A 19,073-nucleotide genomic window follows, 5' to 3' on the forward strand; every position below is an offset into this window, starting at 1 on the left:
TCATTTTTTAACTGCATTGCATTTGTGGTTTCTAAATGACAATAAACTGAATCTGAATAGCAGGGGAAGATTAGGAATGACATTCTGTTAGAAAGAATAACTGAAATTGCTTTAGTTAGTTTGTAAAAACCACCTTTTAATTAATTTTTCAGAATGTGTGTGTCAAGGCAGGATTTATCAACTGACCTAAAAGTCCTTAAGAGGTGGGGAGCCATTTTCTTAAACTGCTGCAGTTTGCTTGGTGAAGGTATTTATTAGATAGGAAGCACACCAGAATTGAGCTCCAGTGATGCTGAAAGATCAGCAATATATTATGAACTCAGAATCAAGTGCAATCTGTAGAAAACAACCATAATAGTGACTGCACACACAAAATGCTGGTGGAACACAGCAGGCCAGGCAGCATCTATAGGGAGAAGTGCTGTCGATGTTTCGGGCTGAGACCCTTCGTCAGGACTAACCGAAAGGAAAGATAGTAAGAGATTTGAAAGTAGTGGGGGGGAGGGGGAAATGCGAAATGATAGGAGAAGACCGGAGGGGGTGGGATGAAGCTAAGAGCTGGAAAGGTGATTGGCAAAAGTGATATAGAGCTGGAGAAGGGAAAGGATCATGGGATGGGAGGCCTCAGGAGAAAGAAAGGAGTGGGGGGGAGCACTAGAGGGAGATGGGGAACAGGCAAACAACTAAATATGTCAGGGATGGGGTAAGAAGGGGAGGAGGGGCATTAACGGAAGTTAGAGAAGTCAATGTTCATGCCATCAGGTTGGAGGCTACCCAGACAGAATATAAGGTGTTGTTCCTCCAACCTGAGTTTGGATTCATTTTGAAATTAGAGGAGGCCATGGATAAACATATCAGAATGGAAATGGGACGTGGAATTAAAATGTGTGGCAACTGGGAGATCCTGCTTTTTCTGGCGGACCGAGCATAGGTGTTCAGCGAAACGGTCTCCCAGTCTGCGTCGGGTCTCACCGATATATAAAAGGCCACACTGGGAGCACCGGACGCAGTATACCACACCAGCCGACTGCGAAGCCTCTGCCAGTGATGCCTACACTGATGAAGTTTAAATCTTCTCTTCGACGGGAGTTCAGTGAAACCCTCTCTCGCTGCTCCCCATCTATAATTCCTTCGGCCCTTCAACTTTTCGATCATAATAGTGACTGACACAGTTACATTCCTGCTGCCTTTCTTGATGGTAGAAGTCGCAGGTTTGGGAGATGCTATTGGCAGAGCTTAGATGAGTAATCACAGTGCATTTGGTAGATGATCCACACTGCAACAACTGTGTATAGATGGTAAAGGAGATTATGCTGACAGATGGCGTGCCATGCACAGGGGTCACACTATCCTAATGGTAGCTGACAGTCAAAATATGAGTGACAGTCATTTCTAGAGTTCTGCTTGTAACTAAATGAACTTTATAGTGCAATCCTCCAACAGATTTAGAGGGATACGAGTCAAATGCAGGAAAATGGGATGAAGTGACATACACTACCTGGTCAGCGTGAATATGCTGCAAAGTGATCAAAATGGGCAAGGTTACTAGTAAGTTCAGTCTTCAAATACAGGGAGAAGTCATTCTATCAATAGGACAACCCAGTAAAGTGTCTTGGAAAGTGGTTTAATGCGGCAATGATGGACAGCGCCAACATCACCAACACTATAATGCATTCTGAAGAGTCGCTGGAGATGATCGACAAAACCGGACTCCCTGGTAAGTTTAGGACAGGCTGTACAACATGACCTTTGCTGACACACTGGAGCGGGAGAGTGTAAAAAGAGACCAACTGGCTGAGAGGTAAACACGGCAGTAATTTTCATCAGGGAGAGGACCACGCCAGCCACATCAAAGAGGCCCAAATCCAATCTGCTGCTAACTGCCAAATCACGGGAGCTGAGGCTCGATGTGAGGAGGAAGCTGCAGCTCCTGGAGGTGATGCAAACCACACTTCGACCAGACATCATTCTGTGCTCCACCGAAGACAAGAAAATCATCCTGGTGGAGATCACAGCATCATGGGAAGAAGGAGGTGAGGAGGCTCACTAGAGGAAGACCCTGAAGTACCAGTCCTTAGTCCAGGAGTGTAGGGACAAAGGATGGCAGACGTGACTATTCTCCATAAAGATCGGTTGTAGAGGGTTCCCAGCAAGGTCAGCATGGAGGTCACAGGGCCTTGATGCAAAGAGCAAGAGCCAAGCAGCTTGCAGGATGGGGGGGGAAGCAGAAAGAGCCCCTTGCTGGATATGGAGCAGGCGAGAGGAGTTGAGCTGGAAGTCAGGAGCAGAAGGGCAGTGACATGGGAGAGTGTAGTGGTTAAGGGTTGAAACACTCCATGAAGGTTGGGCACCACCTGCCACATCTACCCCTGGCTAAAGGCTATGGTTACTTTATCAGGTAACAGGAGAGCAAACAAGGAACTGCACGTTAAAGGATAGATGAAGATAACTGGAAATAAAAGTCTTCTGGAAGTGAAAAGCCAGTATATTATAAAATCTGATATTTATAACAATAGTCTTTGAACTGCTAATAGATAAGGGTTAAGAAAACTCCATTGCTTAAGGGAAGAATACATGTGCTAAAAACTCCCCTCGAAATCTTGACGACCGAATTTCTTCTTTAGATTTTGCCTAACCTGTTGAGGTCCTCCAGCATTTTACGTGGAGGTGATATCCCATGCATTTTTTCCCTCTGCTACTCCTTTCCTTAAAGAGCAATGAGCAGAATTTTTGAAAAACTTGCAAAGAGAGGTGACAGATTTTTTATAATCAAGGTTGAAGGTTACAAATAACTTTCGTTGAAAGGCCAGCACCTTACACCACTCCCCTCTCCACCTATCCCCAGCCCACATTCCGCCACACATTTCAAAATGTTTGAATTCATTGTATAAAAATTTGTTCTTCAGGAATAATGTGAACCAAGATGCCCTCCAAATATGTCCTTTGCAAAGCAATTTTCTTTTTAGAAGAAATAGCTACAGACATAGCGCGATGAGGGGCTAGTTTGGTTGAATTACTGTGCAAATCTTGCATGAATTCCCAGCAAATGTTGAAATGCAATACAGAGAGATTTGTTCCAGTAAGGTCTCCAACAAGATTTATTCTGTCACCTTTTCTACAAACTCCCAGTTCTCCGCAGCACACATCACTCAGCATACAGTGGATTACCTAGGAGCTCTTTTTATGAGAGAACCACAAACCGAATGAAAATAAAGGCAAAAACCTTAAATTTATTAAAAGAGTGCTAAAGTCAAAACCAGTACTCTTGTCCCACGACTGTTACAAGTACCCATGTGAATGGTTAACATTTTTATTTCAGGGAATGCAATTTTAACAATTGAAAATAAAACTGCTGATGCTGGGATCTGAAACACTACGCTCGCTGCACTAGAACATGTGCAGCTCCATTGCAATTCAAAAAGCTTCAGAGCTTTAATGACAAAGCAGTTCACCCAACTGAAATTCTGTCTACCACCTGCACAAAGTGACAGCACTCTGTATTAATAGCAGTACTTCCCAAATTACAATCTGCATCCTCAAAAAGGGTGACCTTCAGGGGTCTGAAAACATCACCATCTGCAAGTTTTTTCCCCCAAATCATACAGCATTGTATCATCATTATTAGTATTACTATGTCTAAATCCTGGTGCTCCCTTCCTGACGTTACTGTGGGAGTACCCTAACTGGGAGGACAGTGCTGTTTCACCACCACCTTTTCAAGGACAAAAGAAAAATCAGTGTTGCACAGTAAATGCTGGCCTTGAGAAGAAAGTCTATGTCTTTTTCAATAACTTCATGAGCTGCAAATCTCTGGTGATTTTAGAACTTTTTTATAAATTACAACCAAAACTTTGTAATAGTACTAACTGGCAAAAAGGTAGCCCACAATATGCAAATTAACAGCAAATGATAGTAAATGAATACAACTGTTTTGAACACGAAATACCTGATATGTTTCTATAGGCTTGGTTTCCATATTGAGATCCCAGACTTTGACAGTGAGGTAATCTCGTGTCATCATATACCGGCCACTGTGACTGAACTTCACATCGGACACGGAAGAGGTTATTTCTGAGAAGAAGAACCTATTACTGGGATCCTCTGGCTCCTCAAACACTGCAAGGCAAAATAAATGAAGTAGTATTAAAAGTTGTGTCCCAAAATCCCTAAGATTTTAGATAGTTCAGGGAGAAGCATTTTTAAAAAATACACTATTCATTCAAGGTTATATAAATTACTTTCTGAGTCCATGTGTCCACTCATAATATTAACCAGCCAGTAGCAATGGTACAGAAGCTGTGCACGTATTGTAAAACTATTTCTGAAGGCAGTTTTTCCAATAAGAATGCTGCAATACATTATTTGATGATCTTTTTGAATTGATTTAATTACATGCTTAACTCTAGGATGAACTAAATAAATATCCAAATTCATTTTATGGTTATCCCACTGTTAGCTTGAGATACAGTAAATGAATATTTAGTTTCACAGAAAATACAAATTAGTGATTTTATAAATTAGCAGTAAGAACATTTCCAAAATTATTTCATAGAAGGCAGCATGAGCAGCAATCATGTCTGGTATTGTATTAACTTCAGGCTATTTATTAGCTTGCTTTCTCTCCAAGCTGATTTCCCACTGGGATGCTAATCCAAACCAACCTTTGTGTACTGAAATAATTATATTGGTCTCAGGTTTTTATATTTTAATAAACAGAGTGTATGTTTTGAAATTCCACAAGAATATATGCCAATTTCAGCTAAGTAGTGGAGCTTAAAGAATCCCAACAGAAAAGCAGTCTCATCATTACTAAGGTTTTGCAGGTTACCATCCTACAGCCAAAGTAGCTTGTGCACTGATTCAAAAGTGATCACATTCAAACTGCACTAGCTCAATGTTACATGGACAGATCTAAATTCAGAATTACTTAGACTTAATTCAACAAGTTTTGGGAGTAAATCTATCAAATTAATTCATTGTATTAAATTAGCATATCTGAAGTTCAACTTTCAAAATGTGAATTCAAACAACTTCATATCCCTATCAATGTGATAATGCATTTCAAGGCAGGTTAAAGAAGTTTTGCCTCAAAGAACTCAGGAGGTTTACAGAAATGTTGCCTGCATTGGGGAGCATACCTTATGAGAATAGGTTGCGTGAACTTGGCCTTTTCTCCTTGGAGCAACGGAGGATGAGAGGTGACCTGATAGAGGTGTATAAGATGATCAGAGGCATTGATCATGTGGACAGCCAGAAGCTTTTCCCCAGGGCTGAAATGGCTAACACAAGAGGGCATAGTCTTAAGGTGCTTGGAAGAAGGTACAGTGGAGATGTCAAGGGTAAGTTTTTTTTCATATAGAGAGTGGTGAGTGCATGGAATGAGCTGCCAGCGGCAGTGGTGGAGGCGGAAACGATGGGGTGTTTTGAGAGGCTCCTGGATAGGTACATGGAGTTTAGAAAAATAGAGCACTATGGGTAAGCCCAGGCTGTTCTAAGGTAGGGACATGTTCGGCACAGCTTTGTGGGCCAAAGGGTCTGTATTGTGCTGTACGTTTCCCATGTTTCTAAAAATAGCAACAGTTTTGCTTCAGTGGCAGACTAGTTTCTTGCAGACTTAGTTCATGTCCGAAAGTGATTAAACTTTTTTCAGCTGTCTTAAAATAGTTTTTAAGTTACATGCTCTGGAAGAATCGCAATGTGAATTCCTAACACAGTATATCCTGTGAATATGGAATCATACCACGGAACCATGGGGTGGATTGTGGCATAGAGATTAGCACATTAGTGGTAGCGATCACCATCGGAGTCCAATTCCCCCCACTACCTGTAGGGACTTCAGTCCATTCTCCCCTTGACCACGTGGATTTCCTCCCACAGTCCAAAAAGGTATGGGGTTAGGGTTGTTACGTTGGTGCCAGAAGAGTGGCCCCACCTGCTGGGCTGCCCAGCACAATCCTCAATGATTTGACTTGATGCAGAACAACACATTTGACTGTATGTTTCAATGAGCTCCACTGTAGCAAAGTAGTTCGCACGATGCTATTACAGCTTGGCATGTTCCAGACTTCAGAGTTCAATTCTGGCACCGTTCTGTATGCAGTCTCTTTCCGTTCTCCCCGTGCAGCGTGTGGGTTTTCTCCAAATCCCCTGGTTTCCTTCCACAGTCCTACGATGTAGCAGGTAGGTTAATTGGTCATTGTAAGTTGTTACGTGGTTAGGTCGGGGTTACTCAGATTTGTTGGGAGTTGCTGGGGTGGGGAGGTTCAAATACCAGAAAGGCCTGCTCTGTGCTGCATGGCTAAAATAAATAACCTGTTCTATCATTAAAAATAAAGCTCAAATTATGCAGTCTATTACTTAATCATTTTGTAAAAGTCTACAGTATTTCTACATATTACATATCAACAATAGGCAAATGCACAAAGCCCAAGTAGTCAATACCAGCAAAATGCATGCAAATGTTGATTGAATCTAAAATAAATAATATAGTTTAATTTTCTTTCTATAAAATTTACTTTCTGGTGGTTTATTGATCCTTCCTAAATTTGCTTGGATTCAATGCAATCTTAAATGGCAAGTACTCTGATCAAGTATGAGATCATTTCAATTATACTGATGTTTCATTCCCCTTTGGACTACACGTGATCTGAACTAGGCCCTCAGACATCACATAAGGCCTTTGTTTAAAAAAACTAAACTCCACAAGTCTTATTCTTGTAACAAATTAGCAAACTGGAAGATAAAGAAAAAATTATAGTTACAGAAAATACTATGAGGAAAACACTGAGCTGGTCAGAAGCACTTGGAGAATAATTTTAAATATCCTCAACTGGTAAATGGTTGGAGACAGAGCAATTTATGTAATGTATGTCATTTACTGCACATCTTCCCCTCTGATGAATCTGCTCAACTCCATTTTAATTTGCAGTCCTTTTTGAGCAGCTGACCAGGATACTTGCTAGAAGGAAGTAAAGTTCTTTCATACAACCCATGCATGTTAGACCCAATGATATAGCAAAGCACACCTAGGCATCAAGATTACCCATTCACTCATGGCATTCACAGCCCCTTGTCCTCCATCATAGCCCCAATCTGAGGCCGTACACCAAGAACTTTATTCCTTGCAAACTTACAACTATTGGGAGGGAAACTGCAACATTTATTTACTGTACACAAGGCTTCAACAACAACATTCTGAACACTCTACAAATATCACTAGACTATGATACACTTTCAAACACAGTTGATTTTCCACCGTGGTGTTAACCTGATCATAAATTTCAACCTTTCACAAACTTTATAGATGGTACTGCTGCATTACAACACACTACATATTTGTATTGATTAAATTTTATAATAAACTACTGCAGTACCATGTAGCAGTCTGCAACATTTCTATTGATTTTGTCTCCTTAAGTTTTACACTGCGTGTACAGTATTACATCTTTTGTTCCAATAAATCTGTTTGATTTCCCTATAAATTTAAATTACAGCTGCCTTGTCTGACCTGTACTCCCAGGTGTATTCTCTTTTTATGGGCAATGCTGAATCACTATAAGCAAAAAAAAATGCTTAATACTAAACTATAATACTATCTGAGGAATTCCTACCAGATTTATAGAATAAAAGTCAAAGTTTGCATTAGAACATGTATTTGTTATTATGTCACTATAACATAGATTTATAACATCAATGGTGAAGACAAAATTGAAAAGGCTTTCATATTGTAACCTATGTCCTGAAATACGACTCAAAGACCTTTTCCTTCTAAATTGCTGAGTTTCAATTCTCTTATCCAAAGAAAATGATAAAGTAGCATTCAAGGCATTTTGAAGGAAATTCAGGAGACTAAAAATTAGAATGAAAGGACTACCCTACCAATTAATATTAGACAGTTAGCACCTGTACTTGATGGAATTTAGCAGAATAAGGGGTGACCTTTCTCAAACAATAAGATCTTAAGGAGGTTTTAACAGGGTAGATGTTAAGATATTTTCCACTGGTGGGAGCGTCAAAAACAAGGTAACAGGCCAGTCATTTAAAACAGAGGCCAATTGAATTTCTTCTCACATAGATCAACGGAACTCTTGAATTCTCTGACTCAGAGGGAACAGGAGATCCAATCATTAGAGATCTTTAACAGTAGAGATAAAAACAGAGAGAAATGGAACAGAGGACAAAGAGCAATAAGGATTACAATGAATAGCAAGACAGGCTTGGGGGGAGGGGGGATGTGGCCTGATGGCCTACTCCTCCTGCTTTCCAGTGTCATTTTTTCCCCCCCAAGGGAAACAAACAAAACCATCAAAACAAATTTTAATTAACATGAATGCTTTAATCAATTTACATCAGTTAAGTGTTTGATTGAATTTTTAGATTTCTTCCATACTTGTTTCAAATGTGTCTAATCATCGGAAAGGCTTGTCCAACATTTGTAAAGACCAGACAGAGGAAAAGACACTGGCAAATGAGAAGTCAGGAAGTTATTTGGGTGGTTCATTAGCTTCTGTTGCCTGGGGCCCGGTAGCCACTTGTTGGGGAGCCCACTGTGGTTGCCATATGCAGAAGCTTTGTGACTTTGCACTTTCATTGACCCCTATGAGGCAAATCATGGGCCACATGCAGCACAACTCGACCCAATCAGTTAACGAGCATTAAAATTATAATCTGCGAAAAGGGGCAAAATTTATTTCAGTTCAAAATGAGAATGAATAAATTTTTAAACAATGTGGATAGGGAAAGTAATTACACAATGAATACCAAAACTATATTTATTGCAAAAGATGACATTCAGAAATCCATTGTTATCTTTTTAGAGGCAGTACTTAAATGATAATATACCTTTCTCTTTCTTAAAATGTAGCTTTCAAAGCCTATCTGAAACTTTTGTCTTCCAGAATGTAATAATTTCATCACATTTCAATTGGGAGTATATTGAGCACAGACCATTTATCATCTCTAAAATCCCAATTTCTGCAGGCGATCAAGATGCATGTGTGTGAGAAATAACAGTCATTCAGTGGGATAAATTGCAATATTTGTTGGTGAAAGTGCAGATGCTATCAGACCACAATTGCAGACTTAATTGCAGATTTTCAAAGCAAAAGGAACTCGAGAAAACATTGTTTCCCCATTCTCTTTGCTTGGTTTCCCTCTTGGGCATATAACATTAGATTTCCTCAGCAGATAAGATGGAAGACATTTGTCCGCTAGATGTTCCAAGTCCACTGAGCAGGACTGAGACAGAATCACCATGTCTGCGCATAACGATTACCTCAAACTTTTAAAATAATAAGATTTTTATTTTAAAGGTAGAGGTAATCGTGGTGCACAGATATGGTAATTCTGGACATACCTTCTTGTCATTGCTACCATCAAGGACATAGCACAAGAGCCTGAAAACACACACTCAATGTTTAGGAACAGCTTCTTCATATTTACCATCAGATTTCTGAATGGACAGTAAAGCCAAGAACAGTACCTCACTGCTCCTATCCCTCTCCGATGCTATGGTAAAGGAGATAGAATTGTCATCACTATCTCCAAAATGCTCTTCCACTGAGAGACCTGACACCTGACCAGGTTCATTTCCCAATACCAGATCAAATACAGCCTCTCCTCTTGTAGGCTTATCTACCTCACTGTTTTTTGTTCTCTTTTTATGCAAGTTACTTCATATACTTTATAAAGGAGGAAATCATGGAGGAATTGTCTACTGCATCTCTGCGGATGGAAGTTAGAAACAGGAAGGGGTCAATAACAACTGGCTTTTTTTTTGTTTAAAATAGACCATCCAATAGTAATAGGGACATCAAGGAGCAGATAGGGAGACAGATTCTGGAAAGGTGCAATAATAACAGGGTTGTCATGATAGGAGATTTTAATTTCCCTAATACTGATTGGCATCTCCCTAGAGCGAGGGGTTTAGATGGGGTGGAATTTGTTAGGTGTGTTCAGGAAGGTTTCCTGACATAATATGAAGGTAAGCCTACAAGAGGAGAGGCAGTACTTGATCTGGTATTGGGAAATGAACCTGGTCAGGTGTCAGGTCTCTCAGTGGGACAGCATTTTGGAGATAGTGATCACAATTCTATCTCCTTTACCATAGCATTGGAGAGGGATATGTACAAACAAGTTAAGGAAACATTTAATTGGAGTAAGGGGAAATATGCAGCTATCAGGTAGGAACTTGGATGCATAAATTGGGAGCAGATGTTCTCAGGGAAATGTACAGCAAACATGTGGCAAATGTTCAGAGGATATTTGTGTGGCTTTCTACGTAGGTACATTCCAATGAGACAGGTAAAGAATGGTAGGGTACAGGAACCATGGTGTACAAAGGCTGTAGAATATCTAGTCAAGAAGAAAGAAAGCTTCAAAAAAACTAGGTAATGACAGTGATCTAGAAAATTATAAGGCTAGCAGGAAGGAGCCAGAAATTAGGAGAGCCAGAAGGGGCATGCAGGTGAGCAGGATTAAGGAAAACCCCAAGGCATTCTCCAAGTATGTGAAGAGCAAGAGGATAAGGCGTGAGAGAATAGGACCAATCAACTGTGACAGTGGAAAAGCGTGTATGGAACTGGAGGTGGTAGCGGAGGTACTTAATGAATACTTTGCTTCAGTATTCAGTACAGAAAAGGACCTTGGCGATTGTTGGGTTGATTTACAGTGCACTGAAATGCTTCAGCATATAAACATTAAGAAAGACGATGTGCTGGAGCTTTTGAAAAACATCAAGGTGGATAAGTCACCGGGTCTGGATGAGATGTAGCCCAGACTACTGTGGGAGGTGAGGGAGGAGATTGCTGAGCCTCTGGCAATGACCTTTGCATCATCAATGGGGATGGGAGAGGTTCCGAAGGATTGGAGGGTTGCAGATGTTGTTCCCTTATTCAAGAAAGGGAATAAAGATAACCCAGGAAATTATAGACCAGTGAGTCTTACTTCAGTGGTTAGTAAGTTGATGGAGAAGATCCTGAGAGGCAGGATTTATGAACATTTGGAGAGGCATAATATGATTAGGAATAGTCAGCATGGCTTTGTGAAAGGTAGGTCGTGCCTTATGAGCCTGATTGAATTTTTTGAGGATGTGACTAAACACATTGATGAAGGCAGAGCAGTAGGTGTAGTGTATATGGATTTCAGCAAGACATTTGATAAAGTAACCCATGCAAAGATTTTTGAGAAAGTAAGGAGGCATGGGATCCAAGGGGACCTTGCTTTGTGGATCCAGAATTGGCTTACTCACAGAAGGCAAAGAGTGGTTGTAGGTGGGTCATATTCTGCATGGAGGTTGGTGACCAGTGGTGTGCCTTGGGGATCTGTTCTGGGACCCTTACACTTTGTGATTTTTATAAATGACCTGGATGAGGAAGTGGAGGGATGGGTTCATAAATTTGCTGATGACACAGAGGTTGGGGGTGTTGTGGATAGGGTGGAGGGCTGTCAAAGGTTACAGCAGGACATTGATAGGATGCAAAACTGGGCTGAGAAGTGGCATATGGAGTTCAATTCAGATAAGGGTGAAGTGGTTCATTTTGGTAGGTCAAATATGATGGCAGAATATAGTATTAATGGCAAGACAGTTGCCAGTGTGGAGGTAAGTGGGATCTTGGGGTCCGAGTCTATTGGACACTCAAAACTGCTGTACAGATTCACTGTGTGGTTAAGAAGGCGTATGGCATTTTGGCCTTCATCAACCGTGGGAGTGAGTTCAAGAGCTGAGAGGTAATGTTACAGCTATATATGACCCTGGTCAGACCCCACTTGGGAGTACTCTGCTCAGTTCTGGTCACCTCACTACAGGAAGGATGTGGGAGTGCAGAGGAGATTTACAAGGATGTTGCCTGATTGGACCGCATGCCTTATGAGAATAGGTTGTGTGAACTTGGCCTTTTCTCCTTGGAGTGACGGAGGATGAGAGGCAAACTGATAGAGGCATATAAGATGATGAAAGGCATTCGCAGGGCTGAAATGGCTAACATGAGAGGGCACAGTTTTAAGGTGCTTGGAAGTAGGTACAGAGGAGATATAAAGGGCAAGTTTTTTTAATTACACACAAAAAGTGGTGAGTATGTGGAATGGGCTGCTGGCTACGGTAGTGGAGGTGGATACAAGAGGGTCTTTTAAGAAACTCTTGGATGGGTACATGGAGCTTAGAAAAATAGAGGGCTATGGGTAACTCTAGGTAATTTCTAAAGTAAGTACATGCTTGGCACAGCTTTGTGGGCTGAAGGGCCTGTATTGTGCTGTAGTTTTTCTATGTTTCTATCATTTTCCTGTTGAAGCACATATTTCCTGATTCCACTAACATCCAGAAATATAATCATCTGTTTTGTATTCCTCCAAAATGGGGAATTGTAAAGATTCACCACTTCTTTGGGAAGAAATTCCTCAGTCACACATGGCCTACCTTTTACTTTAAGATTTGTCATCTTTGGTTCTTCACTTTCAGTGAAGGAAAATATCTTCTCCATATTTACCTTCAGTAACACATCAAAAATTCTTGGCAGCCTTCTCGACATTAGTGGCACCAGAAGCAGACACATTGGCTGACAGTTTTATTGAGCACCTTTGTTCCATTTGTCATGGCTGTCTGGATCTCTTGGTTGCCAGCCATTGTAATTCTCCTTCCCATTCCCACTCTGACATATCTGTCATCTGCCTCCTCCACTGCCAGTTGAGGCTAAACACAAATTACAGGAGCACCATCTTAATCTGACTGGCTGTCTGTGACTAGTAGTAACCTGCAGGTATCTGCTTGGAATCTCTGTGGATTTTTTAAAAACGACTTGGATAAAGAAGTGGAAGGGGTGGGTTAGTAAGTTTGCAGATGATACAAAGGTTGGTGGAGTTGTGGATAATAGAGAAGATTGTTGTAGGTTACAGTGTGATGTGACAGGATGCAGAGCTGGATGGAGAAGTGACAGATGGAGTTCAATCTAGAAAAGTGTGAAGTAATTCACCTTGGAAGGTCAAATTTGATCATGGATTTCAGGGTTAATGGCAGAATTCTTAACAGTATGGAGAAACAAAGGGACCTTGGTTGGGGTCCACATTAATGGATCCCTCAAAATGCTCAGCAAATTGATAGATTAAGAAGGCATATGGTGTGTTGGCCTTCATTAGTCGGAGGATTGAGATAACATTCCAGCTCTATAAAGCCCTGATTAGACCATGCTTGGAGTATTGTGGTCAGTTACATCATTATAGGAAGAATGTGGAACTTTTAGAAAAGGTGAAGTGGACGCTGCCTGGATTGGGTAAAGTAGACAGATACCACCTCTTTCCCCAGGGTGGAAATGGTTAATATGAGAGGACATCATTTTAAGGTGATTGGGGAAATGTATGGAGGGGATGTCAGAGAATTTTTTTTTTAAATATACAGAGTGGTGGAGGAGTGGGTCATGTTACCTTGGGGTGGTGGTAGAGGCAGATACATCAGAAACATTTCGGAGTCTCTTAGATAGGCACATGGATTAAAGAAAAATGGAAGGCAAGCATTAGATTGACTTTGAAGTAGGTTAACAGGTTGGGACAACATAATGGGCCAAAGAGCTTGTACTGTGCTGTTCTACATTAACAGCAAGGAACTAGGAGCACATGTGACAAAGTCAAGAAAGAATAGCTTCAAAGATACTCCATCTGCAGTTAAAAAAAATATTCTGGAATTAATTATATTCTCACCGTATTGAGATGACACTTGTCAATGACCACAACTCGAGTCATTGCCAAGGTTCTTCAGCGCAGCATCCAAGGCCCAACCATTTCCAAGAATGTCCCCTTTTTCATAAGATCAAAAGTACACTTTCTTTTGCTCAAGTTTACACATGGCCAGCTCCAATCAAATAATGAAAAAGCCCTTGATCACATACATCCAAATCTGGACAACATTCAAGGCAGCATTAAGTTGTAAATAATACTTGCAGCACACAAGACACAAGCACTGTCCATCTGCTATGAGACAGTAGAAGTATGTCTCCTTGATATTCAATGGCAACATAATTAGCATCATTGATTCACCTGCCATAAAGCACCAATGCTTTATGAGGGTCCCCACTGACCAGAACTTGAAAAGTCACATAAATAATCTTAGTAAAATGGATTAGCGACTCGGCTTTGAAACAAATCACTGCACAACTGAACAAAACCTGTCAACCATTTACCATTTGTAAGGAAGGGGAATGATGGAATACTGCCCTCTTGCTGGATGCCCACACACCCAGCAACATGAAAGCAGCTCAGTAGCAGCCAAGGCAGACAATTAACTCAAGTCCGACTGGCACTTTGAATAGTCACAGCTTTGACTGCACATGTTGTGGTTGTACTGTGCACCATACAGATAACTCACCAAGTTATTCCCATTCGAGCCTGATCCTTGAGAGCACTTCGCCAAGGATGGCAGCAAATCACTACCATCTTCTGATGGACCATGAGGAAGGTTGAATACATTTAGAGTAAATAGTAATGCTTATAAAGTGAAGCAACATGCATGCGATGGCTAATGACCTTTAAATCAGTCTCCCTCTACCCGACAAAATTGAACCATTTTTAGGGATACAGCTGTTCAGCTACAGTGTATGCTTTACAAAAAAAATTGTGAACATTATTCTGCTTCAGGTTAATTGTTATGAAATTTCTGCCCTTTGCCATCATCCATCATGCTTTAATAACATTTCAGCAGACTTGTACTACTGCAAACCAGTTGCTGTACAAAAATACAGTAACTAACCAAGCATACTTTGATTGATGACAAGATTCTAACTTTACTGATAAAGGAATGAAGCCAAAATAGAATTGTCTTGTGATGGAGAGAAGTGTAACATATGGAATAATGCAATTGCTAAAGAAAGCACTCAGTACAAATGCTCTTTGATATTAGAGGCTCTCGGTGCATGCTTAACTAAACACTTTCCTCTGGGAAAGTTCACACCCCCTCCACAAAATATTACAACCATTTGTTTCATGATAAAACTGTACAACTTCATACAAGTTGCCAGTTTTTTAAAAAACATTATAGAGATGTATTTAAATATATTTTACAGATGAACTGGTTGATCTGATCTTGGGGCTTCAAGTTAGAGAACTGGGAATTTTGAAGTGCTGTTGTAAATAATTTAGAGTGAACTTTTGAAATGTCAGATAAAGCGACCGAGATTGAAATGCAGATTTAGCAGCGAGGAACATAGCCTTCTCTGTAATGGATGTGCACTTTCCAGTGTCCAAGAAAGCTGACCTCAGCTTTCCAGACCTGCAGCATGACCTTTCCAAAGGGTCAGAGCTGTTAAATTTCAAACAAATATTCCTTGCTCAGCTTCTTGTTGCGAACAGGACCCAGCCTTCAGTTCTTAATGCAAATTGCAAGCAGTTATCAGTTTGAAGTTAAGGTACAGCTTTGCAAACATGGTTACAGTGTACAGGCTCTGGACCATAGCAGGAGGTTGGCTGCTAAGAGATGTGGTTTGCAAAGTGAAGGGACTATGAAACTTCTTGTCCGCATTAGCTAAGTGTAAGAAAATGTGGTCATGGTAATTGGCTTACATCAAACCAGGCAACTACAGCTACACAAGTTATTTACAACATTGTGATCAGGGAAGGTTCCAGACTGGGCTTCTTTAGTCACTTAGTTCACAAGCATAGTCGCAGGTATGATCAATCAATAGCTGGGTTATTTGTGTAATCAGAGCCAGCTCTCACAGCATTAATTTTAGATAGCTGGGATCCCTGAACCACCTGTGTGTATTACTGTCACAGCAAAGGTATCTGGAAAACAGAGTGCAAGTAATATCAACTAGCAGCAAAACTATCTTAATGTTTGAAAGCATTGGGGATTGTTCAGCGTGACAAGGAGAATGACAGGAAGACAGGGTGACAGAAAGAACTAGAATTCATTCCTCAGCCTTCAGTTTCTGACAGACACCTTGTTCATCTGTAACTCATTGGTATATTCTTTGCGTTCGTAATCATATCTGCGTTTAGTAGTTTGTATTTTGTGAACCCTTTGTAATTTGGAAATCTTTTATAATCAAAAATCATCTGAGTGTTAAATATATGCTAAGGATTATTTGTCTAAATTTAAATGCGTATCATTAAAAAATAAATCAAACTGTGTTTAAGCTACTTTGTTAGCTGGTGGGGGGGGGGGGGGACCCAGTACTCAAGCAGGTGTTACTGGCAGCTAGACCTCACCAGAGACTGCACTTAACTTGGAGAGTAGGTGGATACAGTATAACCTTCTGACAGTGAGGTTACCCATAGATATCTGTATCAGATGGGGTTTAAAATCTTTTCAATTCAGGGCTTTGAGGACAGTTAACCCAATACCAACGCATTTCTATCTGAGAAAGAAATGACTTGCACCTTTCTCATCTATTAGATCACAAGTAACCTGAAATAAAATTCAGTTATACCATAAGCCTGGTAAAAATAGTGCTAAGAGTAGAGATTCGTTATCTGTTGACACAATATGTCTATGATCCTTTTAAACAACAGTATTAACTTCTGTCTGGTTCTGTTTTATTATTTCGTTATACCATAAGTATACCAAAGATAGTTCAAATCTGTTTCAGAAGATAAGCTTAGAATGGTCTCTAATAAACTAACTTTGAACAATGATGCACAATTATACTCTGACCATTCAATTCTAGCCTTTTAATCCTAGATAAAATAAGCAAATGCAACAGTAAATAAAACATCTTATTAAATGGCCAAGTAATAATACAAATTATACTACTCAAGAAGCCCCACTTAGCTTCTATGAAAATCTTCAAAATAAAACTTCCCTCCACTTCCAAATATCTTACAAGATTTTGTGCAATTTCACCTTCTACGGAAGTACAGATTTCTACTCAATACACTGGGAAGTAATTGCTTTCACATTTTTTTTTCTCCACAGATTTTCTCCACTTTCCTCAGAGGCAAATTGCACACACAAATCAAAATGGGATGGAAAAGCATTTGCTCCTGCAGAAATACAACTCTTTTCCTGGTCTCCAACCAAAGACTTAGAAGCCTGGAAAATATTTCCCCCATTACAACATTAATCCATAGCTTCCTCAGAAGTTATATTCTTAGAAAAGTGAATTTGGTATTCAATTGCAGAACCTCACAAGTGAGCAGATTCTATACGAATCATGGTAGCAACCCAGGAGCATGATCACTGGCCAGTTTCCCTCTCATAACTCACACAAGGCCCCTATTCATTTCAAGATCTGCTACCATGGCACATTAGCAATTGGTTCCTTTGGTCCGTTCTTAAACAGAAATGTCAAGACACTCTCAAGCCAGTGCACCTGCAAAAGGTTTGTAATTTTCACAAGATTCTGCTACTTGACAAGTGTGCCCCTACAGAAAAGCTACTAATAATGCAATGCACTGACCCTGAAAGGAAAATATCACAGGGGAACTGAAAATCTGTCTCAGTGATTAATCAAAGTTCTTGTAAACAATTATTAAAGAAGGCAGTATGAGGAAGTAATACTGAAAGTAAAGGGAAAAACTTTTACACTTATCACTGAAACTGATAAACCTTAATTTCTACTCTAGGAAAGCAACAAATTATTTTCCATTTACCACAAATATCCCTTCTTTAAAATTCAATGAATAAGATTGCTAACTTACTAAATAATACCAATTTTGGTCCTGTTCGAAGAGACTCAGCCCAATTATTCATGCAGGTCAGTCAACAGGAATGTCACTCTTAGTCAGCCTGCATGGTATTATCTTTCAGTTCTAATATTTGATAGTATTAGAGAAAATGTTACCATATTACTTATAGTCCTTTAACATCTTTGGACTATTTTTACTGTGCCCATGGTCTGTTTTTTTTTTAATCAATTATGCTATTGTTTGCACTGTTGTAACTATGTGGTTTTGTGCAGGTCTTGTAGCTTTAGTTTTTGGTCTTGTTTGTCTGGTGGATTTGGACCTCCTTTCTGGGGAACGCACTAAGATGGTAGCGCAATATTAATACGTAGCAGCCTTTCCGGACTCTGGATTGGGGATTGCCAAACATTATGTGGATTTTCTGGTGTAGTCTGTTTTGTCATATGCTTTTGTGATATCATTCTGGAGGAACGTTGTCTCATTTTTTAACTGCATTGCATTTGTGGTTTCTAAATGATAATAAACTGAATCTGAAATTACTTAAATACCATTGCTGAGAAATTGGGGCATGATGTTTACACAATTATTTTGTTTAACACTACAATTGATCTGATGCTAGGAAGTTAGCTGAGTAATGCAACATAACCTGAAATGATCATTTTCATGTCCCACTTAACCCAAAGTTTATTTTAATCATATAATACATAATTAGAGCTTGTGATCAAGCTTCTTGGTGACATCCTTCTATCAATGAGCATCGTGCATTATCATTGGGAAAGGATTTATTTAATAATTCTTCAGGATATGGGTGTCACTGGCAAGTGCAACATTTATTGCCCATTCCTAATTGCCCCTGTGGAGTGGTTAGTGAGCCACCTTCTTGAACGATAAAAGTCCAATTCAAATATCTCAAACACTAAAGCACCTCAACAAAAACATCCTTTGTCTCCATCTAAAATGGGTACTAACTAAACTTTGTGTTACTATATTGGTTATTTGTATTATGCCATTTTAATTTGCATCTGGAAGAAGCTTACTCATATTGCATCCAAATGAAGCAATTTAATTTTGACAGCATCTGTAATGTTAGATAAAGTTTATCTGTTTTTTTTGTTTAGAAAGGAAATAAGTGTCTCTTTGTGGTTCCAATCCACTTAATCTACTTACAGTATACAACGTTTACCTGTGTAATTGGGGATAGATCTTGGCTTGATTGTGAATATTGAAATACACCATGTCAAAGTTAATGTTGCATGATTCTGACCTCTTAAATACAAGCTGACATTTTACTTTACAAGTCACAGAGGAAGAGTTATAGAGCACAGGAAAAGGTCTTTAGGTCCTACTGGCCCATGTCAACCAAGGTAGCTACCTGAGCAAGATTTCCATTTGACTGCGTTGGGCCTATTTCCCTCTAACCTGTTTCTATTTCTGCTCTATTAAAATATCTTTTAAACATTGTAATTGTA

General features: G+C 39.8%; 1 protein-coding gene across 5 annotated transcripts in view; it reads right to left on the reverse strand.

The window, feature by feature from the left end:
- The window catches only part of LOC140726374 (serine/threonine-protein phosphatase 2A 55 kDa regulatory subunit B gamma isoform), a 276,820-nt gene that overhangs the window by 15,397 nt on the left and 242,350 nt on the right, over positions 1–19,073 (reverse strand). For all 5 annotated transcript variants that reach the window (XM_073042665.1, XM_073042661.1, XM_073042663.1 and 2 more), the window contains one exon: positions 3,947–4,116. In XM_073042665.1, the coding sequence (XP_072898766.1) occupies positions 3,947–4,116 (170 nt within the window). The remainder of the gene's footprint in view (positions 1–3,946; positions 4,117–19,073) is intronic.

The sequence above is a fragment of the Hemitrygon akajei genome, chromosome 4 (assembly GCF_048418815.1).
Source record: "Hemitrygon akajei chromosome 4, sHemAka1.3, whole genome shotgun sequence".
NCBI classification, from domain to species: Eukaryota; Metazoa; Chordata; class Chondrichthyes; order Myliobatiformes; family Dasyatidae; genus Hemitrygon; species Hemitrygon akajei.